This window comes from Manis javanica, chromosome 11 (genome assembly GCF_040802235.1).
Source record: "Manis javanica isolate MJ-LG chromosome 11, MJ_LKY, whole genome shotgun sequence".
Classification (NCBI taxonomy): domain Eukaryota; kingdom Metazoa; phylum Chordata; class Mammalia; order Pholidota; family Manidae; genus Manis; species Manis javanica.
The window spans coordinates 92,828,738-92,852,961 of record NC_133166.1 but is presented as its reverse complement, the minus strand read 5'-3'; the positions used below and the strand labels follow the sequence as shown (position 1 = coordinate 92,852,961).

Sequence of the window (24,224 nt, the reverse complement as noted above, 5' to 3'; positions counted from 1 at the left end):
GAGGGAAAAATTTTTAAGAGTAAAAATTCCTTTTGTGATACAAATACACTGAATTGGCCAACATTAAAAGTGCACTTTTTAAGATACATATTGGACTTCTTATGAAAAGAAAGCAAACCCATAAAAAGAAAAGAAATCCTGCCATTTGCAGCAACATGGATGGATCTAGAGGGTATTATGCTCACTGAAATAAGCCAGGCAGAGAAAGACAAACACCATATGAATTCACTTATTTGTGGAAAATAAAAACAAAGCAAAACAGACAGAACAAAACAGCAGTAAACTCCTAAGCACTGAGAAGTGACTAGTGATCACCAGGGGAGAGGGGCTGTGGGGCTGGGGACAGGGGGATAAAGGGGCACAATAATTCACAATCACAATGTAAGCTGGTCACAGGGACAGTAGTACAGAACGAAGAATACAGTCAATGATTCTGCAACATTTTTCTATGTTGACAGATAGCTGCCACACTAGAGGGGGTGAAGATTTATTAACATGGGTAACTGATGACCCACTATGTTGTACATTTGAAACCAAAATAAGATTGTGTATCAATGATACCTTAAAAAAATAAAAAAGAGCAAATCAAATCAAATCATGAGATACTACCACACTCATTAGGACAACTACTAAAATAGACAGTAACAGGAGTTGGTAAAAATGTAGAGAAACTACAGCCTTTGTGCACCATTGGTGGGAATGTAAAATTGTATAATCATTATGGAACACAGTATGGTGTTTCCTCTAAAAGTTAAAATGTAATTACCACATGACTCAGAAATTCAACTTCTGAGTATATATGCAAAAGAACTCAGAGTAAGGACTCAAGGAGATATTTGTACCATGTTCATAACAGCATTATTCATAACGGCCAAGGTGTAGAAGCAACCTAAGTGTCCATCAGCAGATGAATAAACAAAACATGGTCTATTAAGTACAATAAGCTTGTCACAAAAGGACAAACATTGTATGATTCCACTTACAAGAGGGCAAAACTTGTTCAGCAGAAAGGCCTTTCTGAGTAAACAGAAAACTTTTTAGGATTACTGCAATGAAATGGTCACGAGTAATTTCACATGTCATTACAGAATCATTTTTTCCCCTTTAACTATGTAATTATGATGAGTTTCATCTTTTCATGTATTATCTAGCATTTATACTGACTGACCCTGTTTTCTGAATGAAATCTGAACAGTATCTTCCCTTGACCTTGAGATCTCCTCTAGCTACAACACTCCCTGTTTCTATTCCTCACCTCCATTCCTCCTGCTGTCATGTAACATCTGCCCAACACTCTCATGAAACTGCCACTGACAAATTCGCCAATGATTTCCATGTTACTCAATACAACCAACACTGTTTAAACTTCTTTTTTGGCCTCTCAGTAGTAACTCAACACTTCAAAGATCTTCTTTTGGAACTCTGTTTCTTGGTACTTGCGATGCCAGTCTTTTGAACTTTCCAGCCTTCCTTTCTGGTAATTCTTCCTCAGTCTGCTTTTACAGATCTGTAGTATGAAACAGGCTAATTCACCCACAGTACACAAGCACGCCAGCCCTGCTCAGAGGAAATGTCTTGGGTCCTCTTATACTGTTTCTGCCCTGAGTCCTTTGTTCCTTTCCTGTCCTTTCCAGTGGCTTCCAGACTTCTTTCTTCTGTGTTTTTACCTCAAATTTCCCTCATCACACTTGCCCCTTGTCTTAAGGATAGTTTCCCACACCTATGGTCCCTGTGGAGCTACCTAAGACAGCATGCACACTCAACCTCCAAAATAGCTACTGTTTTCCCTTCCCTTTCCAATATTAGAAATACTGTATCCAATTCAACAATGCTTTGTAAGTTCTAAGGCACTTCTAAAATATCCAGTCCATTACAAAGTAAAAATTTCAAACTAATGATCTATTTTCAAAAATACAACAAAACAATTTGCCTTTATCACCTCAGATAAAGTTTTCTGCTTTTACTATCCCAGCTGTTTCACTATGAACATCTGTCTTGAAATAAGGCCATTTGTCATTGGAAACCTTCTTGGGGGATATTCATTTCAACCTAAGTAATTCATTCTCCCCTCAGGAAATGAAAGGCAAAAAAAAGACAAATTTAGAAAAACAAATGAAAAAGGTGAATCTCCTAAGACAAAGCTATTTTCTACCTTTTTGTCAGTCATAAAATCGTCTTTTAAATTAAGAAATTTTCTAAAGTTCTATGAAACCAACTAAAAAATACCTATTAATCAGAACTAAAGTCATTTGCTCAGTCAGAAAGTTTAGTATATTTAAAAGAGTTTTCTAGAATCAGACCAGTTTCAGTAAGTCATCCTGCCAAGTATAAACTGTGTGACCTTGGGCAATGACACAATCCCTGTGATCCTACTCCCCCATGTGTAAAATGGGTGTAATAACACCTCTGATCATATTATTGTATGAATAAAATAAAATTATGTAGGTAAAGAATTTAGCACAGTGTCTGGAACATACCAAGTTCTTAAAAATGTTACCTATTATTATTCGATTGTTATTGTTATTAAACAGTATTGGATTCAAAGCAACATGCAAAATACCTTGGGAATGAATACCAAAGATGTATGATATTATTCCTACTTCATGGCATTCAAAATTTGGAAGGAGAGATAAAATGCCTACAGATAGTTATAAAAGGAGACAGTATGTGCTAAGAACCCTAAAGATTCAATACAAACCATAAAGCCCGCACCTACTAAGTGGCTTCTTAATCGAAACTGGACAATGGAAACAATTTTGAAAAATACATGGAGATTAAGAGGTCATTCCAGGTTCTGAGGTGACTATCAAGGTTCAGAATTTAAAAAGCACAGGGCTTGCCTTGAAAAACCATACACACTCACAAATTAATTTGCTTAACTATAAAGTACACTAAGAGAATATAAGACTTCAAAGGTATGTTAGGACCTTTGGAAGGCCTGCCAAATTGGAAAGACTGTATTTGAATCAGAGGATAAAGGAAGAAAATGAATGTTTTTTGAACAAAGGAATAAATGAAACAAAACATGATTTAAGGAGGTTAGAGAATTGTTAGAATAGCCTGGAAAAGGAATTAAAGAAAAAGAATTAGCCTGTGTAGGCGAAAGGCTGACCTATTTGATAAATAAAGCTCTAGAGCAGAAGAGAGATTAATAAAAGCTTGAGGTCAGTGCTCCCAGGAGTCAGCAAGAAAACTTCGAAGTAATCTAGACTGCAGTGTAAACTTTCTTTTAGGAGTCACCTAATTTATAGATATTTTGATTCATCAGGTAGCTACTGATTTTAATGTAAACAAATAAACGGGCATTCTGACATACTAGCTTACTTTCTTCTAAATTTGATTACTGTGAGTCTGGTAAGTTTTCAGTAAACTGGTGGAATTAAATTTCTAAACTTGCAAATTTGGGGATTACACTCTATATCTGTAACTATGAAATCATGGTGTTCAGATCCAGGCCAACAGGTAGTTTCTTTCTTATTATTTCTGCACTTATTGTTTGCTTACATGTTTACTCCTGTGTGAAATGGGAATATGTCAAAAATCAAAATAAAATCCCTGCCCTTACAGAGCTTACAATCAAGCTTTTCTTTAAAACAGATAGCACAAACAAAAGTTATAAACAAGGGAGTCTACACTGATTAACACTGGTTGTTCTTTACAAGAAGAACAAGGTAGCTGAAGTAAAAGGAAAAAGTTTTCACCTTTTGAATTATTTTTAGGCAATGTAAAGGTATATTTTTTAATGACTAAATAAAACAATTTAAAATTGGAAGAAAAGAGAATTAGTGCATCAAAAAACAAATTTGAGGAAATTATTCAGAATGCAGCACAGAGGGATAAAAGAGATGACAAAAATTAGAGTCAATAGATGTAGCTGAGAGTGAGGAGAGGCAGGAATGGAAATTCCAAAATAAAAGAAATAAGGAGAGAGGGGGAGAGGCAATAACTGAAGAGATAATGATTGAGAATTTCCAGAACTGAAAATGTAAGTTTTCAGATGTAAGAAAGATACCACATCTTAAGGAGACAAATAAAACAAAACCTAAACTTAACCTATTATGATAAAATTCTTAACTTAAAAGTTATAAAGGAAAATCTTGAAAGCACTCAAGGGAAAAAAGACAGATTTAATTTACTAAGAAAAGCAGTATGTTGACAGCTGACAGCTGACTTGCCATTTCCAAGAAGAAAGAAGTGCTTTGGGAAAACATTTGTCAATCTAGAATCTATATTCAGCTAAATATCCAGCAATAATGAAAGTAAAATAACACTTTTGGTCAGAACGAGAGCATTTAATCACTAACAGATTTTTGCTTAAGAACTACTCAAACATTTGCTTCATCAAATAGGAAACTGAATCCCCAAAGAAAGAGTAGGATGGAGTCAGATATTTTAAACTAATATAAGCTAAAATAAACACTAATATAAAGCTAAAAACAACAGACTCTATTTTATACCATAACAACAAATAACTTGGGGGTGGGTAGTGATTAAACAGTGTGGAACTATGTTAGCAAATAAGGACTAGGAATATGAAAGGAAGTGCGTCAGATTTTAAGTGTTCTAAAGATCCTTGTTGTAGTCAAGATCTGAATATTACTTTCTAGACTTCATAAATCACGTATGCATTTATTAGTTTAAAGATAACAAAATAGAAATAAAATGTACAACTTTCAAACTAGTAGTTTGATAAAAGAATTAGAAAAATTAATAACAATATACCCTGGTCAATCCAACAAAAGGCAGAAAGAGAACAAAAGGAAGTACAATGAAGAGAAAAGATAAAATAAGATGGCAGTGCAGGGCCCACACAGTATGCTTCAAGACAGCCCTCACTAAAGAACCACTGGCAAACATCTGTGAAGGGATTTTAGTAGCTGAATTTTTGTCATTTTTGGAGCATATTTTTTGTTCAATAAGATGAACCCAAGCCAAGATTTCAGGCAAATGATGAGCACGAAATTTCCCTTCATCTTAGAATTTTATTACAAATCCATTGAACAGTCTGGAATATACGGAGTCAGATAAAAAAATCAAGAAAAATGGTCAAGCAGCAAATATTAGGAATTTGACCACTAATCAAGGTTTACCCTCAAGAGAAATACCATAGTATCAGGCAAGATTAAAATTCCAGAGTTGACGTGGATGGGTTTTGGAATATTTAACACAAATGTAAATTCTAATAAGTCAGGGGTATTATTCTTTGGACTGTGAAGAAACTTAATGAAGTTATGTTATAAATGAAATTTTGTTTACACTATTCAAAACATAGTTCTTTTTTAAAAAAAATCACGTATAATTTTGAGTAAACTTTTTAAAATAGGGAAAATAGTAAGATGTCTATTTTAAATATTAATTTTAATTCATACATTTAAAAATCACATTTATACATTTAAAATCACATTATCTAAAAATACTTTAACTAGAAATATTGCTTTTATCCATTATCACCATTCCTAAAACATACTCTGCATTTTTGACACCAGTATCTCTGGCACTACAGAAGCCACTTTTAAAAGACAGCTTTACCAAGGAATATTTACACACTATAAAATTCAGCTGTTTTAATTGTATAATTCAATAGGTTTTACTAAATACTCAAAATTGTCCAATCATCACTACAATCCAATTTTTAAACATTTCTGTCAACTTCAAAAGATCCCTGGTGCCCATTTGCATTCACATCCCTGCTCCCCTCATTTAATGTACCTTGTCTCTATGATTTACCTTTTCTGGCAATTTCATATAAATGGGATAATATGATATGTGGCTTTCTGTATCTGGCTTCTGTCACTGGGCATAACATTTCTGAGGCTCATCTATGTTGCAGTATGAATCATTCCATTTTATTGCTGAATAATATTTCTTTGTATGGATATAGCACTGTTTGTTTATCCATTCATCAATTGGTAGATATTTTGATTATTTCTAGTTTTGGCATTTATGAAAAATGTTATGACCAATCATGTACAAGTCTGTGTGTGGAAATATCAGAGCCACTTCTGATAAAATAGTTTCTACAGCACTTCATCTTTATCAAGGTGAAATATACATTATATTATTTAATATATGTACTATTTAATATGTATATGATGCTATTATTGCATATTTTAAACTAAAATAATCATTTGTATAGCATTAGAAAAGGCCTTTTTGGTTTTATTCATCCCGTGGGTAGATGTGACGTCAGTGAGTAAGTGCTTCTATACTCCTGTCTTAAAGTTTAAGATCTGTTTATCTTCAAAGATTGTCAACATTTTCAAATGTAGGGTGATACTTCTGGATTAATAAATTTATTTGAAACTTTAAAAAAGGTACTAGAAATTAAGTCTAAAATAACAGTAATCAAAATATATGTAAACAGATTTTACTTATCAAAAAATCAAATGTAGCTTTGTTACACAACAAAATTTAAAGAAATAACAATGTTTGAATATAAAGAGATAAAAATAAATCTGAATATAAATATACTAACAAAAAAGGGGAAAAAAGCTGGTTCAGTATTAATAAGTGAGAAAACAAACTTGAAAGCAAAAAGTATTAGCAGTAAGACCAATTCACCATGATGATACAGCAAAACCTCAAAATATATAAAGCAAATGACAGCATTACAGTAAGAAACTAGCTCACAATTGCACTTAGAAATTTTAATATACATCGCAGAACTGCTCAAAAATCAGCAAGCATAATAGTGTGAACAACAAACAATGAACAAATTCGATCTAACACACATAGAGAGACCTATACCTTAAAAATAGAGAGAAAAAACCCCCAGAAAATCCACAACTGAATCAAGGAGAGGGGTAAGACTGAAGTAATGTGCATGAAGGGGTTGAGAGGAGAGAGCTAACTAAAGGAGAGCATACAGGCAGGGGAGGGTGGTAGCAACAGGCTACATCTAATGGGAGATCTAGGGAACACGTTGAAAAAGCAGAGTACAAAAAGTTCCTGACATAACAAACAAATTTATCTTAGGCTAGAAGTTTAAGTACTACACAATATTCACCTTTAACAAGTATGGCAGGAAAACACAGTTTAAAGATGACCATAACAGTGCATTATTTGAAGACCTTTGGTTGAGACCTCAGAAAGATCGAAGAAGGTGCCTTGAAGAATCTTTCAGACACACAACAGGCCTTTTACTGGTCTTACAAGTGGGACTTCCAAATTCTGCTAAACAGCAGGACTTTCAAATATCTTAAAGGTGTTGCCCATAGCAGCTTCTGAGGGAACCCAAAGGAGAGAAGCATTTATTTCCAAAATATTCGTGGTTTTGATTTTTGTCTAACAGAGTGAACCCCAATAAGAGTCACAGAAAACAGTGTTTTAGAGGATTGTTCTTATGTAAGCACCATTGCTTGGACTAAAAGGGATAGAGATAAAAAATGAAGAAAGGTTTATTGGACTCCCTACCTTTAACAGGCAAGCAGGTTGAGAAACCTCCTCAGATGCAGTTTACTTTTTTTATGGAGAAGTTCGGAGGCCAAAACTAAGAGACCAGAGAGCTGAGTCCAGAGCAGGTGTAAATAATTCCCAGACAGTGGGACTTAGACCTAATCAAGGAAGTGGCAATGTGTGTGGCTGGATTTTAGAATTGCCAGGAATCCTGTGGCCCTCTGGTTTTCCCCCTTTTTGAATGTGAAGGTGTATGATAGTTATCCTGTGCCTGAATAGTGTATGTTGGGAGATGGGAGAACTAACTTGTCTCTTTAGTTCACAGCAGTTAAGATAGAGGAATAGTATTCAAGGAGCTGCATCTAAGGAGTCACACCCCAGAAGCCTCACCTCAAACACACGCAGACCTGATTTAAATGATGAGATCCTGGACTTTAGCTATTGTCATAATGGGTAAGACTTGGCGCATTAGGAAGAGTGAATGAGTGTTTTGCTAGTAGAAGGAATGTGAACGATTGTGGCCAGAGGGCGGACTGTGTTACTTTTTCATACAATGTAATACTGACATTTCTCCTCCTATGATCCCTTCTCCTGAATCTAGGCAGATCTGTGCCTACAGGGAAAATGATGCTATATGATTTCTGAGGCAATGTCACTAAAGGCAATATAGCCTCCACCTGATATTTTGGGACACTGAGGGACACCAGCCTTCAGCCTGTGAGGAAGCTTAGGCTACATGGAAAAACCACATATTGGTGTTCCAGCCAACAGCCATCAGCCAGCCAGCCTTTGAGATGACACCATCTTACTAAGTGAGAGCTACCCAGATGAGCCCAGTCAACCCTCAAGAGCTATTAGAGAAAGAACTGATTGAAACCATTACCACCTGCTTCCCTTGGTTCTTCGATATTCATGTTCTAAGGGAGAAACAGTACCAAATACAGCATTATCTAGCTTCACACTCCTGATTTCACAGGTTACAGCTGGTGTGGTAAATAAGTCTTCTACAGGCCACTCCAGTGTTTTATAAAGCCAGTTCCTTGATTAGCATATGATAAAGCCATGTAGCCACAGCTGCATTCTTTTGCTATAAAGTAAGTTTCTTAGTTGTATGGGACATGCAGACAGTAGCCAAGATCTCTCTTGACTCAACAGATGGAGTTGCTGGCAGAAGCACTGCAGTGAAAGAAAGCAATTCCATATCCAAAATAAGTATCTGTTTGGGTGAGGACAAATCACCATCCCCTCCATGATGGAAGGTGTCACTGCCACTAAGTGACTTACTGGGCCCCTAGGGAACAATGCCTTATTGAACGCTTGCATTTGCCTCTGATGTTGGCAGCTTGGGCTCTCAGTGCTGGCAGCAGCCAGGTCAGACTTCATGAGGAAAAGTCCCACATCTGAGCTCCTGTGATCCAGATTGCCACTGTCCTATAGATGAGCTTGAAGACCATACCCTGGGGTGCCTATGAAAAGAGGCTGACAGCTGATCTTGTCCATGTGATTAGTGAGTCCAGGCAGCTGTCCACTCCCCTGGATGAGTAGCCTTCAATGAGTATTCACATGGAACACAAATACCCTCAACTTTGTGTCTCATCCACACACCTCTCCAGACTTCCCTGTCACTAATCCTCCAATTGTTTTTTCTAAAATTTCAAATAAACCAGTAGTCACCATTTATTGATCAAGGAAGATCTACTTCTCTGACCATTTCACCAACTATGGTAGAATTTTAGGACCCCAAGGATTAGTATTAACTCAGAGTCAGTATCTAGTGATCCCCCCAAAATCTGAATATTTCACTTTTTCTAGGATAGAGTCACCCTGGTAAATGGATGCAAGTCCTTTTCAAGAAGGCTGATATACCCTTTATTCTACCTCATGCTCCAACAGGATACAAAAGTTATGATTTTTAGTCTGTATTATCAAAAGGGTTTCAATAAAATCTGCACAAATTACTCTCTTTAATATAAAATATGATTTTTATTATCTTACTTGTCTTAGCTCAACAATTCAGTTGGGGAAAATAAAGCTATATGCCATCAAAAAATAAACTAAGAAAGCTTAACAAATATTAGCAAAAAAAGTAATTGGAAAATTCAAAATTATAGTTGCAGTTAATTATTATAAGGGTAAATGTATGTTGATTCAAGAAAGTTTATTATGCCTTATTAACAGACATTGGCACATCAAAATATTAGATAATGCCAGGAGTATCTGATATATAATAACTATTGTGTCTTCTATGTAGAAAACACTGTCCTGGGTTGGACTTAACCTTTTATATTATTGGAAAACAGCTCTGAGGACATTTATTGCATCACTTTACAGGCAGATGGTTGGCCTGCCATGGTGTTAAAAGTCCTTTAGAGGCACAAAAGGATATTTCTCAAAATAGACGAGACTAATCCTAGAGTCTAGGGTACACTGTAAGTTTAAACCTCTGGTACAACTACTCTGTGAGAAGGAATTAGAGCTGATCCTCTGGCTTTATCCCATATATTTACCATTTACTCAGTATATAAGTTGAAATTATTATGACAGCCCTTATTCAGTACTTTTGATTTCCCTCCAGTTTCATTTATTTTACTGATGTTTACCCTGATTTAGTCATTTATCCCATCTGCTTCACTGAAAAATGTAGTGTTTGGTTTTTAGCATTTCTTATTAAAATAGCAGGGAATTTTAATCAAATATCAGACCAATAAATTATTAGGTAGAAATAAGCAGCTACAAAACAAAAGGCAAATTTAAAAGAATGTTGAGTTTATAAGAGTAATTCCACAAACAAATTAGTATCCTTATTATCTTCAAGAAGTAATCTTCATACTATATTTGATTGCTTGACTCTGGTGTGATGAAGAGTGTATGATGGGAAATATTTAACTCTGCCTTCCAACCCTGGATTTTAGTGACTCAAACAAGGGAAAACGAACATCCAGAAATGCTTCAGGGGCCGCAAGAAGAACTGTGGTATCATCCCAGTGTTTAGGAAAAAAATAAAGATCCTTATTTCCTATTACTGAATTACAAATGCCAGGAAGTACAGGTAAGAGATTCTGATATATAAAGTGAAATCTACTTATTCTAAAAATTAAATCATGACTGATCTGTACCTTCAGTGGCATTAAAAAGCCAGGTTAACATATATATATATATATATATATATATATATATATATGCTGGTGCTGGATAATTGAGTCAGATTGATATTTGGATGTTACATATTTGTCATCAAATTGAATATAAATTTTATTATGTATTATATAGAACACTTGATGTAAGTGTTAACTTAAAGCAGTGTTTATCAAACTGTTATATATCACAGCAAGCTTTTACTTATAACTGTCTATATTTTATATGAAACATTTACACATGTCTAATATAAGAAATGTCTCCTTATCACTCCCATTAAATTCCACTTTTCCTTCTACTAACTCTAATTTATAGAGCTGATTCTCTAGAATTAGGAAAGGATTAAGAGGAGACACGGATTAAGCAATTAAAGATGACATGTGATCCCATCTGGACAAATTATCGGAGGCTCCATCATCTGTTCTAGATATAAATGCCTTTTTTATCTCCTCAACTTTTTTCTTCCAGTCTTGCTCCTTCCTCCTGAAATTCTTACTCTTTACCCTTTCTTAGTTTGTACGCCTCTCTTCTGTAATCTCTTTTTAAATCTCTGCATTGCCTATTCATTTAATGTACTAATGTAGTACTATTAGCCCTAAAAGAAGTTGCCCTCTACCAAAAAGACTCTAAAACACTCACTCAATACACTTTTTTTGACCATCCATTATATATACCTGTGATATAGGCACAGGTGTAGATAAGAAAAGTAGGACAAACCGCAATAAGTACAGAAAAGTTTGTTCCATAAAGGTGTTCACATCTTAGGGAGCTAATTATGAAATAAATAATGAACGAGTTAGGTACAAAATGACAGCATGGAGAATGAAGCAACTGAGCCCCTTCATTTTTAAATAATATGTTGTATTATTTTCTCTTACTCCACATAGCAACTCATATACTTGGTGATGGAAAGGACTGGGGTATGTGAAAAGTCAGATAAAGTGGTGCAGTAATATTTGGGGAGTTGTGGAAACCCTAATGGGAGATGGGAGGTAAAGTCTGACTTTTTAAGGGGAGAAAGGCCAGGCCTTAAAGAAAATAAATCAGACCTAAACACGGATAAACTTCTGCATTCTAGATCAAAGTTTTATCAACAGCTGAACAAGCTGCACACTGCAATGAATTGAGATACTGTAAAGTCACTTTCTTAAGGTCTTTATTTTCTATACATCTTTAACAAAACCTTTTGTTTCAACAACTAACTTAATCTATAAAAGAGTCTTCTTTGTGTCAACTGAAGTATGACCTTTTCTAAATAAACCTTTTAAAACCTCAAGAGGTCAGCTAACCAAAACAGACAGGATTAAGTTAATAAAATATTACCTCAAATGCAAACTCCACACTCTTCCAAGCAGCTGAATCATTAGTAGATATGAAGAGCTGCTATGATTGTAGAATTCCCTTTCCCAGGAATCATGTATGGTTATACCAGTATGTATTTCGTTTTTATGTTAAAGTGGAACAAGAAAGTAATAGGAAAATTCATTTTTTAGAGGCTCAATAAGAAAAAAATATATGTAAATGACACACACAAAAAAAATTCCCAAACTTCACAACTGTAATTGTGTTTTGGGAAAAAACAGTTCTATAAATCATTTCAAACCAAAGTCATAGGAATGTAATGGAGATTACTAAAGTTTTGGAGATTATTAAAGCATTTGATGATGATAAAAAATTAAGCATCTTGCATTCCTAAATCCAAGCAGAAGTTTCATTTTCCAAAATATATGGGATTAGGCTGAATGCCCATTCAGAATATGGTAATGTCTAATGCCACCAGTTAGCACTCACTCTACATTTAAAAACAACCAAGTCAACTAGGACAGCTAGAAAAAAGTTTTCTAAACTTAAAAGATACTCTCTTTCATATAAAAAAATCCTTTTCCCCTGCAAAATGTGCCAAGTTATTTATAAAGAATAGTAGTTCCCTCTCCTTCTCTCCTCCCCATATAATTCAAAATATGAAACTGAGAAAACATTAATTCTTCCAAAAAGTTCACCCAAAGTTACTTGGCAGTAGAAATTTAGAGTTCTTGAAATTGACATAAAAATGTAGTTTTTAAAACAAACCAAAACAGCAGTAGACTCATAGACACTGAGAAGTGACTGGTGGTTACCACGGGGCAGGGGCTGAGGTGAGTAGGTGGCGAGGGTGAGGGGGATAAAGGAGCACAAAAACCTCAATCATAATATAAGTTGGTCATGGGGATGGTAGGACTGCATGGAGCATATAGTCAATGATTCTGTAACATCTTTCTATGCTGACAGATAGTAACTGTACTAATTGGGGTGAGGATTTAATAATGTGTGTATCTGTTGAGTTACACTGTGTTGTTTACTTGAAACCAATATAATATTGTGTATCAACCATACTTAAATAAAAAAAAGAAATGCAGTTTTATATGTTAAACCAAGTGATAAAATGAACATACACATTTTGTTATGATCTAGTTATATTTTTGGATCCAAAACACTACAATTTTTTTTAAGTAATGTCAACCTCATAAAGATGAAACACATAAACATGATTATAAAATCTAGGCAGATTACAATTTCCTGTCCTCAACTCTCCCCTTCCCTCTCCTCTGCTTCTAAACCACGCAGTGCAGCATCTACTTCATAGACACAGAAACATACTTTAACCACTTCCCCTGTCAGTTTGAGTATTAGCTTTCAAGTTGAAACTGCACACACTTAGAGTCTGCCTAAGAGTTGTATTATATGACCTGTTTAACTTGGTGAGATGCCAGTTTAAGCATACAGACATTTAAGAATGTTTTTTGATTAATTATTAATAATCCTTTTACTTTTAGATTTGTCATATGATTCTCCAATTAGTTTTTCACTCCAGATCAAATTTTGTAATCTGTATATACTGAAAGGCTTTTGTGATCTTGAGAGTAACTTGATCAATCTAGATGTAAGTTCACTAAAGTACAAGATGTGACTAGACAGTACTGACCTAAAAATATCTTGAGATACTTTTGTCTACAAGGAGTACTGACTGGTTCTCTAGTGTTTAGGTAAGGAAAACATTAACAAAAGCGCTCAACTTAATCCTATACAGACATGAAAGATGAGAAAGACAGAGACAATTTCTAAACCAATAGCAAATAAGTTAATAAATTCACTCTTCCACCCAAGAAGAAAGTGCACAGACAGTATAGAAATCAACAATATCCCCACCCCTTTCACAACATTTGCAAAATAAGGTATTCTGCTCCAAATTGTGTGCTCTATAGCCAACTGCACCACCAGTATTTTCAATCCTAATAGACCACAATCATGTTTAGAGCCTTATTAAAATTGAAATACATACTTTCTAACTTTTCAAATTTAACGTAACAGTTTTAAGGAAAAAACAAAGACTAACACCCGTAAATGTGTTACATTTTCAAAAGTATTTTCAAACACATCATCTCATTATCTCTTTTATTCTGCTGGAGAGGGCATCCAGGTTCCCATTTAATAAGGAAGAGAAATTGTGGCTTTTAGAAGGTAGATAACATGCTTGAAGTCATGAAGACAAAGGGATAAATCTGAAACCAGAAGCTCAAGCTCTTAGATCAACAAATATATTTTCATTCACTTCTTTAACTGAAGGACCTTCAGTTACAAACAGGTCACCTTCTTACTGATTCCCAGTGTAATGCTATACATAGACCTGCTATGATAAAAAGAAAAAGAGTTGATATTTATTCACTGGGCATGTGTCTCAAAACCAAATGAAGCTATTCCATTTTAACAAGCATCGAGAAATGCTAGTGAATTTGCAGTCACTATAAAGTTGAGTGTATTTTTCAATGTTTAAAAATTTTTAAGTCCACTCACAGTTAACCTATCCAGATTTTTAACTTCATTTATTTTAACATCATTTTTAAGAAAATATAAGAAAATGTATATTTGAAAAAATTATGTAACTATTAGTTTCTGTTATATTTTGATTTAAATACCTACTGTATGAAGGGTAAAAGTAAAGAAAAAAACCTTGCAATTTTAGTAGTTTCCTGTTGGTTAATGAATGCTGAAATGAGGAAACTTTTTATTCATAATGCCCTCTACTGGCAGCTCAAGAAGTTCTAATATATTTTTCACAGGAGAATGAGTTAAGTATGGTGTCCGCCACCACCTGCACATAAATCCCCTGGAAAGCTTGTATAGTCAGAGACTGCATCTTATTTATCTTTGATTCCCCAGAGCCTGGCATGATGCCAAGCATAGCTGGTGTTCAGTAAACATTTGTTGAGCAATTGAATCCACACTGATATCCCTTTCTGTATGCAACCTACACTGTGCAACAGTTTTTACAAACCTAAAATCAGAACTATTTCTCCTTCATAGAGCTACTCTTATTCAATACTGCTTAAATAAAAAAGGGACTATTTGCATGTAGAGATGCTATTTAACTTGCCTTGGAATCTGCCACATCTTCAATTGATTAGTAACTTAAGAGTGGCAAAAAGCTTTGGTTAACTTTTTATTCTAAGAATTATTTAGCCAACTGTGAAGCAAAAAGTAGTACAAATCCTTTGTGCACTAACAAAGAAATGAAGTTTCCAAAAACCCCTAGGAAGAAAAAAACAAAACTACTGTTGTTTTGAACCAAGGTTTTCGAACTTAGATTGAACTAAAATCAAATCAGTTTGGATTTTGTTTTTTTAACGTATAAAGAACAATATTCTGTTAGCAAGCTGCATACCTAATTCAGGTCAAACAGTTTTGGTATATATCAAAATAATTGCAAGATTAAGTTTAGTACTCTCCTCTAATTGCCACAAAAGAAAACATTTGACTTTATGCTACAAAGGTGGTATGGTCCATTCTATAGCTTTCTGGCCCTATATTTTCTACATGCTTAACAAATATTTAAAATATTCACATATGTATAATTCTCAAAGTATCATAAGACTATTTTGCTTCTCCAGCTATAACAAAGAAACAAATTCTACCATTTGCAACAACATGGATGGAGCCATAGGGTATTATGCTCAGTGAAATTAGTCAGGCAAAGAAAGACAAATACCAAATGATTTCCCTCATTTGTGGAGTATAACAACAAAGCAAAACTGAAGGAACAAAATAGCAGCAGACTCACAGACTCCAAGAAGGGAATAGTGGTTACCAAAGGGGAGAGGTAGGGGAGGGAGAAGGGGACTGTGGGGTATCATGATTGGTGCACATGGTGTGTGTGGGGTCATGGGGAAGACAGTGTAGCACAGAGAAGGCAAATAGTGACTCTGTGGCATCTTACTACACTGATGGACAGTGAATGCAATGGGGAATGGAGGGGGACTCGATAATAAGGGTGAATGTAGTAACCACATTGTTTTTCTTGTGAAACCTTCATAACAGTGTGTATCAATGTTACCTTAATTTAAAAAAAAGACTTCTTCAGTTTGTGGTACTATGAGACTGTACTGGAAGAAATCAAACATTTATATCATAATATTAACCTATGTTTTAAAGTGGTAATTACCTTACCATATATTTATTCAATAAGGAATTGTTGAGTTGGCCCATTATGTGCCTGGCACTGTTCTGGGAACTACAGTTACACAATAAAGAAAATAAAGTTCCTTCTGAAACTTACTATCTTATATTCTTTTTTCTAGAAAGGAAAAAAGCAGAACCATTCCTGTGCTCCAAACGAGAAATAGGGGTTCTTTGCAAAGGGGAAGAGTTAAATCTAAAAGCTCTCAGTTCACAAAACTTACTGGAAGACTCACAGAAACTCCAAAAGAGCTGTTAAGCCTAGAAGAAAGAGGAAAGTAATAAATGAAACTTTAAAATTAGTGTTTACCTCTGAATTGCTTCAAGAATATCCTTCACGTCTGCCATTAACTTTTGAAGATATACAAATGCTTCTTCAAATGACGCTATTTTTGAAAAAGTCAGAGATGAATTTGAGCCCAGTCTTTGAAACACATCCATGCTAAAATAGAGAAAAAGAAAAAATACTCATAGGTATACATGCATATTTATTATAATCCAAGTATTTCCATTTCTAATGTATAAAATAAGGTAATATTTATAACTTATCTTTGGTAAGGCTGATCTATTATGCAAGAAATTAGAGACATGACTTGTAAATGCCTGGCTAACATTCATTCAAAGGATCTAGGTTGACCACCATACAGGTCTAACCTAAAGTAATACTATAAAAGCTGTGTGAAGAATGTTTCATTCTAAGAGACCATAAGGGATGGAAGGAAAATAACACTATCAATCTACATTTAAGTCAGCACATAAGTATTGACAGTATTCCAGTACATAAAGATGAAGAAAAACATTAGACATCAGATTGACTGTTGAAGCTGGAAGCTACAAATGTTCATACACTTCACTCTGGCAATTCCAATTTTAGCAATCTATCACATATTAGTATTCACAACTGGGCAACACTTAGTAATCACCCAAATGTTCAACAATATAAAAAGTGTTAATAGTGAGTTAACCACCTAATGAAATACCAAACAACTATTAAAATAGTGCCTATGCCAGCTATAAAACAAACAGAAGATACAATATTTACTTACATAACCTAAGAAAAATATTAAAAAATCAAAAAACATGCTGTACCAGGTTGAAGAGTGTTTCCCAATCCCCAAATTCATGTTCACCCAAACCTCAGATACTTAAAATACGATCTTTGGAGATGTAATTAGTTAAGATAAAATGAGGTCGCACTGGATTATGTGGCCACTACCCTACACAAAGACAAGGCAGAAACTGGAGTGATATATCTACAAAGATTGCTGGCAACTACAGAAGCTAGGAAGATTCTCCCTCAGAACTTCCAAAGAACCAACACTGCAGACACCTGGATTTCAGACATTCTAGCCTCTGGAACTGTGAGCAAATAAATTTCTGTTATTTTAAACCACCTAATTTGTGGCTATTTGCGGTGAAAGCCCTAGGAAACTAACACATATGCCTATTACATGTACATAATATTACCCACATTAACTGGTTACCTTTAGGGAATCTTCTCCTACAGTACTTTCCAAAACATTTTTTTTATAAATGTGGTAAAACACACATATTATTCACCATTTTAACCATCTTAAAGTATACATTTCCATGGCATTTAGTACATTCACAGTGTTGTGCAACTATCACCACTATCTAGTTATAGAATATTTTCTTCACTCCAATTGTATATCCACTCACTCCCTCCCACCCAGTTCCTGGCAACCCCTCACCTGTTTCTGTCTCTATGGACTTGCCTATTATGGATACTTCATATAAATGGAAACATGAATTATGTGACCTTTTATGTCTGGCTTCTTTTATTTAACATTCATTCATGTTACAGCAAATGTCACTACTTCATTCCTTTTTATGGCTGAATAATACTCCATTTTATAGATATACCACTTTCGTTTATGTATTCATCTGTTGGTGGATATTGGATTATTTGAACTATGATTATTGTACACATTGTTGCTATAATTTATGTACAAGTTTTTGTTTGAACACTTGTGTTCAATTTTGGGAGGTATATACTGAAAAGTGAAATTGCTGGGTCTTATGTTGATTGGATGTTTAACTTACTGAGGAACCACAAAACTGTTTTCAAAAATGGCTACACAATTTTGCATTCCTACAAGCAATGTATGAAAATTCTAATTTATCCACATTCTCACTATCATTTATTTTCCTTTTTTTTTTCAATGCCCATCCTAGTGAATATGGCATTTTCATTTCCCTAAGGACTAATGATGTTGAGCACCATTTCATGTACTTGTTGACCATTCATACATCTTCTGTGGAAAATTTTCTTTTCATTCTTTGCCCATTTTTAATCAGATTGTCTTGTTATTATTGAGTTCTAGAAGTTCATTGTAGATTCTGGACACCAGACCCTTATCAGATTTATATAACTTGCAAATATTTTCTTCCATTCTATAGGCTGTCATTTTCCTTAACGCTGTCCTTTGATGCAGAAAAGAATTTAATTTTGAAGAACTCCAATTTATCTTTTATATCTTTTGGTGGTCTGTGCAGTCCAGTCTGTGGTACCAGATGGGGTTGCCCTGATTTATCTTTTGTTGTTTGTATTTTTGGAGTCATTGTCTATGAAATCATTCCCTAACCCAAGATGACAAACATTTATTCTGTTTACTTCTAAGAGTCTTGTAGTTTTAGTTCTTATATTTTGGTCATTTATCTATTTTGAGTTAATTTTTGTATGTAGCGTAAGGTCAGTATCCAACTTCATCCTTTTGAGTGTAGCTAATGGGTCATCCTGCACCATTTCTTAAAGAGACATTCTTTCTCTACTGAATGGTCTTGGCATCCTTGTCAAAATCAGCATAGATGTATGTGTTTATTTCTGAACTTCTGATTCTATTCCATTGATATGTGTGTCTACATTTATGCCATAGCATTGTTTTGAATACTATATTTTTGTATTAAGTTTGTAATACTATAGTTTTGTATTAAGTTTTGAAATCAGGACGCATGAGTCTTCTAACTTAAGTCTTCCAATCCATGAACATTGGATTTTTCCATTTAATTCAGGTCTTGTTTAATTTCCTTAGAGAATGTTTTGTAGTTTTCAGTGTATAACTCTTGCACCACCTTGGTTAAATTTATTCCTAAGTATTTTATTCCTTCTGATGATAATGTCAGAATTGTTTTCATTTGTTTTTCAGATTATTCACTGATAGTGTATAGAAAAATAACTCATTTTGTGCATTTATTATTTTAAAGATAAACACCATAAACTATTTAAAAAATACCTACTTTTTAAAAATGTTCACACATTTAAACTCTAGTCACCATATTAAATTTGGAAAAACAAACCCAGGAATGTAGAAAGGAGAAAATACCTAACACCCATAGTCCACCAACAAGAGAGAAGTATTAGTGGTGTCCACAGGGGCTTCCTTCATCTTTTTCTGGGTGTATATGCATTTTTTTTTTTGTGTGTGTGTGTGTGTGTGTGTGTGTGTGTGTGTGTGTGTGTGTGTGTGTGTGTGTGTGTGTGTGTGTGACAGAGACAAAGGGAAAGAGAGAGAATGAATATAGCCAACAAACTCTTTCAGGAAAGCCATAATAAATAAAAATTCTACATACTAGACATTATTATTCCCCCGAATTCCATTATAGTTGTTATACAGATGTATGAACTTGCTGTAAAATAAGGGCATTAAAAATTCCTCCTCCAAGACCTATCCTAACTGACAGAATGCAGGAGAAATGAGGAAGATGAGGGCGAGAACAGCCATACCAGTCATAGGACGGGCAAAAATAATCATCTGCGGTGGCTACTGTTCCTCTTGCTCCTGTCTCAGCAAAATCACGGTGTATCAGCAAATCCTGCTGGCTCTACCTTTAAAATATATCCAGCATCTGACCAATTCTTACCATTTCTATCACATCTCTCCTGATCCAATTCATTTTCCACCTGTATTATCGTATTAGACACCTACCTGGCCTTCCTTCATCCTCATCATTCAGTTTATTCTCAACATGGCAGAGCAACCTTTTTTAAAACACCAGCTTTATCATGTGATTTCTTTGCTAAAACTGGTGCAGTGGCTTTTACCAACAGTCAGAGCCTTAAGTCCTTAACAATAGCTTAATAGTTCATAAGGCCCTACACAAAAAGCGTACTGTCTCTCACCCCTTCAGTTCCTCTAACTCTGCCCCCTTCCTCCAGCCACATTGGCCTCCTTGCACACCAGACATGTTCCTTCAAGGTCTGTGCTATTTCGGTTCCTTTATCTGTAATTCTCTTCCTACAAAAAACTACATGCTCCATTTTCGCATCCTCAGGACACAGGACAAATACCGTTTTTTAAATGAGTTTCCTAGAGCACCCCCTAAGACTGTAACTCCTGTTCCTCCCTAAATAATGCTTATTCCTCCTTTCTTCTTTACTCTTCAAACTTATGACCACATAATGTAATCCTGAGTGCCTGAAAGTATGGAAAATAATAAATACACCATTTTTCTTTTGAGTCTAGACTTTTCAGACACTCTGCAACATATTAATAACTGGATCTGTGTCTTAAATTTGAAAATATCTCACTTGAAAACATATCTTACAGTCAAAGAAGAGTATACTGAGCATATTATTTTAAATATGTAACTAACATACTATTTAAAGATGTTCTATGTTTCCAGACGTTTTGGATACCTTTTTATATTTTATTTATTCAGCACCCACCACTAGAATGTAAATATTTTTGTCCGTTTTGCTCACTGATATATATATGTTCTTAATACACAGACTATACCTAGTGCATAATAAAAGATCAATATATGTTTGCTGAATGAATGGATATTTGATTCAGATATACCTCTGGGGCTGCTCTTACCTTTGAGAATTTGCTGTAGGATTTCTTAAACATTATTTAAATTATTTTCATTTTTGGTCTAGGGCAATAAGTTTGAAACACACGTCTCTCTCTCTCTCAACTTACTATCTATATGTCTCTACTTAAATATATATTGTCCAAAATTATTTAGGCTAAATCAAAAAATATAATGGACGGTCTACATGCTAATTCACTTCAGAGCTGACTGAGAACACCCCTTATGAACTGGTAAGCTGGCTTTCGCCGGATTCCATAACTTAGAGGCACATAAACTATGCCTGCAAGATAATCACAATGGGAATTAAAAGCACATACAAAGATTCTGTGGACACCATGGCTGTTAAGTTAACTGAGTCTGTGAAGCTCTAAGAGAGAATTTATTGGGCTACTTACAGTATGCTTCAACCCTCCTTCTAATGATGTACAAAGTACATTTATTTTTTAGAATGTTGAGCACAACTTTGATGCAAACATAAAGACTTCAACTTTTTCTGCAGTAATTTAATACAAATGTATACATTTTTAAAAAACATCAAAGGAGCCATATAATATGGAATATTTATAAAGTTATTACCCACAAAAACTTAACTCTTTTTAAAATAAGATAGGATATTCAATATGTTTTATTTTCAGTTTTTGCTCCCAAATGACCAAAAAAATCATAAAAGAAGATTATAGAAAAATTACCTAGTAAAAACCTAACACTGAACTGAATTGAGAAGACTCATGGAGCTCTAAAAGCGAAGGATGGGACTTTTTGGATTTCTCACATAGGATCCTTTTAGAGGTAACTTTAAACTGCCATCTATCAGTCTTGGAGAAACAGAAAAGGACCCCGAAGTCCTCCAACACAGCAGTCTCAGTCTTACATGTTCATAGTTTCTACTCTGTTGCTAGAAAAAAAACTAGTGAAAGCCAGCTCAGATATGAATACCAGGCCCCGATTATGCTGTGAGACCTATGATCACAAAACAGCAATGAGCAACAACATAATACAAAAACAAAGAAAAATAAGAGGCTGTCACATGCTAAAAAGGAAATCTCCATAAAAGCTAAAGCATTTTGTTAAGTCCGAAAAAGACAAAACAGGAAATTTATAGAAATGTATTGGTTAATAAATAGTTTGAACTTTCAAAAAGAAGAAGTATTTTGAAGCATAAAGTGATATGTATTATATTATAAAATATTAAAATTTTTAGCTTGAAGTGAGATAGAAAATTCTACCATTAGTTAATCCTTGAATAAGGTTTTCAGCCAAATGATTAGAGCCAAAGCAGGAGAGAACTTTTAATCACCACTTTTGTTCTGAGTCAGCTATTTGTAATACATAATCTAAATCCTCAGATAAAACTTTGCTAGAACTTTAAATGTCATATTACTCTCTAAGCGAGGGTCAGGAAAGGTAAGTTAAACACTCTTTAGGAAAGAAGATAGAATGGAGCTGAAATTAAATTTAAGAAATACATACTATATCTAAACTTTGTCTAAATATGAATCCACATATTTAGATATGAATATCTAAAATATGAATCCACAATTCATGAATTTAAAAATATATAGGAAACTTAAGGATCATAATCCTTAATCCTTACTTTAACCCTTAGATAATCCTACTTCCTGATTTTATATGAACAAATTGAGCTTCAGAAAGATTAGGTTATTTCCCAAAGTTACTGTCCTTTTTTATTTTTATTTTTTTACCACTGCTTGGGTGAATGCAAATTTTATTTTATTTTTTTTATTGAAGTATAGTTGATACACAAACTTATATCAGTTTCAAGTATATAACACAGTGGTTCAACAGTTACCCATATTATTAGATCCTCACCCCCATTAGTGCAGTTACTATCTGTCAACATAGGAAGATGTTACAGAATCATTGGCTGTATTCTCCATGCTGTACAACTATCCTTGTGAACAACTTATATTATGACTGAGAACTTTTGTACCCCTTTATCCTCCTCACCCTCCCCTCCTACCCACCTCAACCCCTCCCCCATGGTAACCACTGGTCACTTCTTAGTGTCTATGAGTCTACTATTTTGTTCATTTTGTTTTGCTTTCTTTTTATATTCCACAAATAAGTGAAATCATATGGTATGTCTTTCTCCACCTGGCTTATTTCATGTAGCATAATTAATACCCACTAGGATCCATCCATGTTGTCACAAATGGCAGAGGTTCTTTTTTATGGCTAAATAATATTCCATTGTGTATATGTACCACATCCTCTTTATCCATTCATCTACTGACGGACATTTTAGTTGCTTCCATGTCTTGGCTACTGTAAATAATGTGGCAATAAACACAAGGGTGCATATATCTCTTCAAATCAGGGATTTTGTTTTCTTTGGGTAAATTCCTAGAAGTGGAAGTACTAGGTCATGTGGTATTTCTATTTCTAGTTTTTTTGAGGAATGTCCATACTGTTCTCCACAGCGTTTGTATCAATTTACATCCCACAGTGTAGGAGGGTTCCCATTTCTCCACATCCTCTCCAACAGTTGTTATTTGTTGTCTTTTGGATAGTGGCCATTCTAACTGGTGTTTGGTGAAATCTCTGTAATTTTGATTTGCATTTCCCTGATGATTAGCAATGTGGAGCATCTTTTCATGTTCCTGTTGGCCATCTGTACCAAAGTTATTGTCTTTATATCCCATAGGAACTACGGTTTGCACATTTTTTAAGGAGCAAAACCTTTTGTTCAAAGAATTTTGTATATAAAATACAGTAATATGATTAAAGATGGTGGCGTCAGAGGAGAGACAGAGACTTCATCCTAAAACTGCATACAATTAGAAAATATAGTTGGCGCAACTAATCCTGAGAGAGCAACAGGAAAGAGGACAGCGCCAGACTGCATACACCTGGAGAAAAGAGCAGACCTCACCGAACGGGGTAACGCACCAGAGCTGTGGCTCTGTGGGACCCGAGCCCTTCCCCACCCCACTTCACCAGCGGGAGGAAGAGAAACGGAGCAGGGGGGTAGTGGAAGGCTTGGGACTGCTGAATACGTAGCTCTGGGGATCTGCGCTGGGAGCACAAACCTACATTTCATGGTGCTTTCATCATACTCTTCTGATTATGGGGAAGCTGGGACAGGCAGAGTTCCTGGGGAGACTGGGATTCTGGCTGATTGTGGAAAGCAGGGATCCATCCAGCTGCTCTGGAACAAAAGCTTTTATCTGTGTGCTTAGTCCACTGGTTCCAGCAGTGGAGACAGGCACAGCAGCCAGGAAGCAGGTAACAGCTCTTTCCTTCCCCAAGGCACCAATACCACTCCCCTGCCACCCCCGACATCACTTCAGGGGCTGAGCAGCACCAGAGTAGAGCTTCTGGACACTAGAGGGCGCCATATACAAATA

At 34.9% G+C, this 24,224-nt stretch overlaps 1 protein-coding gene across 8 annotated transcripts in view; it reads right to left on the bottom strand.

Annotated features, from left to right (window-relative positions):
* The window catches only part of SWT1 (SWT1 RNA endoribonuclease homolog), a 115,145-nt gene that overhangs the window by 31,372 nt on the left and 59,549 nt on the right, over window positions 1-24,224 (bottom strand). For 6 of the 8 annotated variants that reach the window (XR_012122841.1, XM_073216895.1, XM_073216896.1 and 3 more), the window contains one exon: window positions 16,331-16,462. Coding sequence is in view for 6 of the 8 variants with exons in the window: in XM_073216895.1 (XP_073072996.1) it covers window positions 16,331-16,462 (132 nt within the window). In the remaining 2 variants the exon portion in view is untranslated. Of the gene's footprint in view, window positions 1-6,632; window positions 7,224-16,330; window positions 16,463-24,224 lie in introns of those variants that run through there. The other 2 variants (XR_012122842.1, XM_073216900.1) reach the window with 1 other exon arrangement.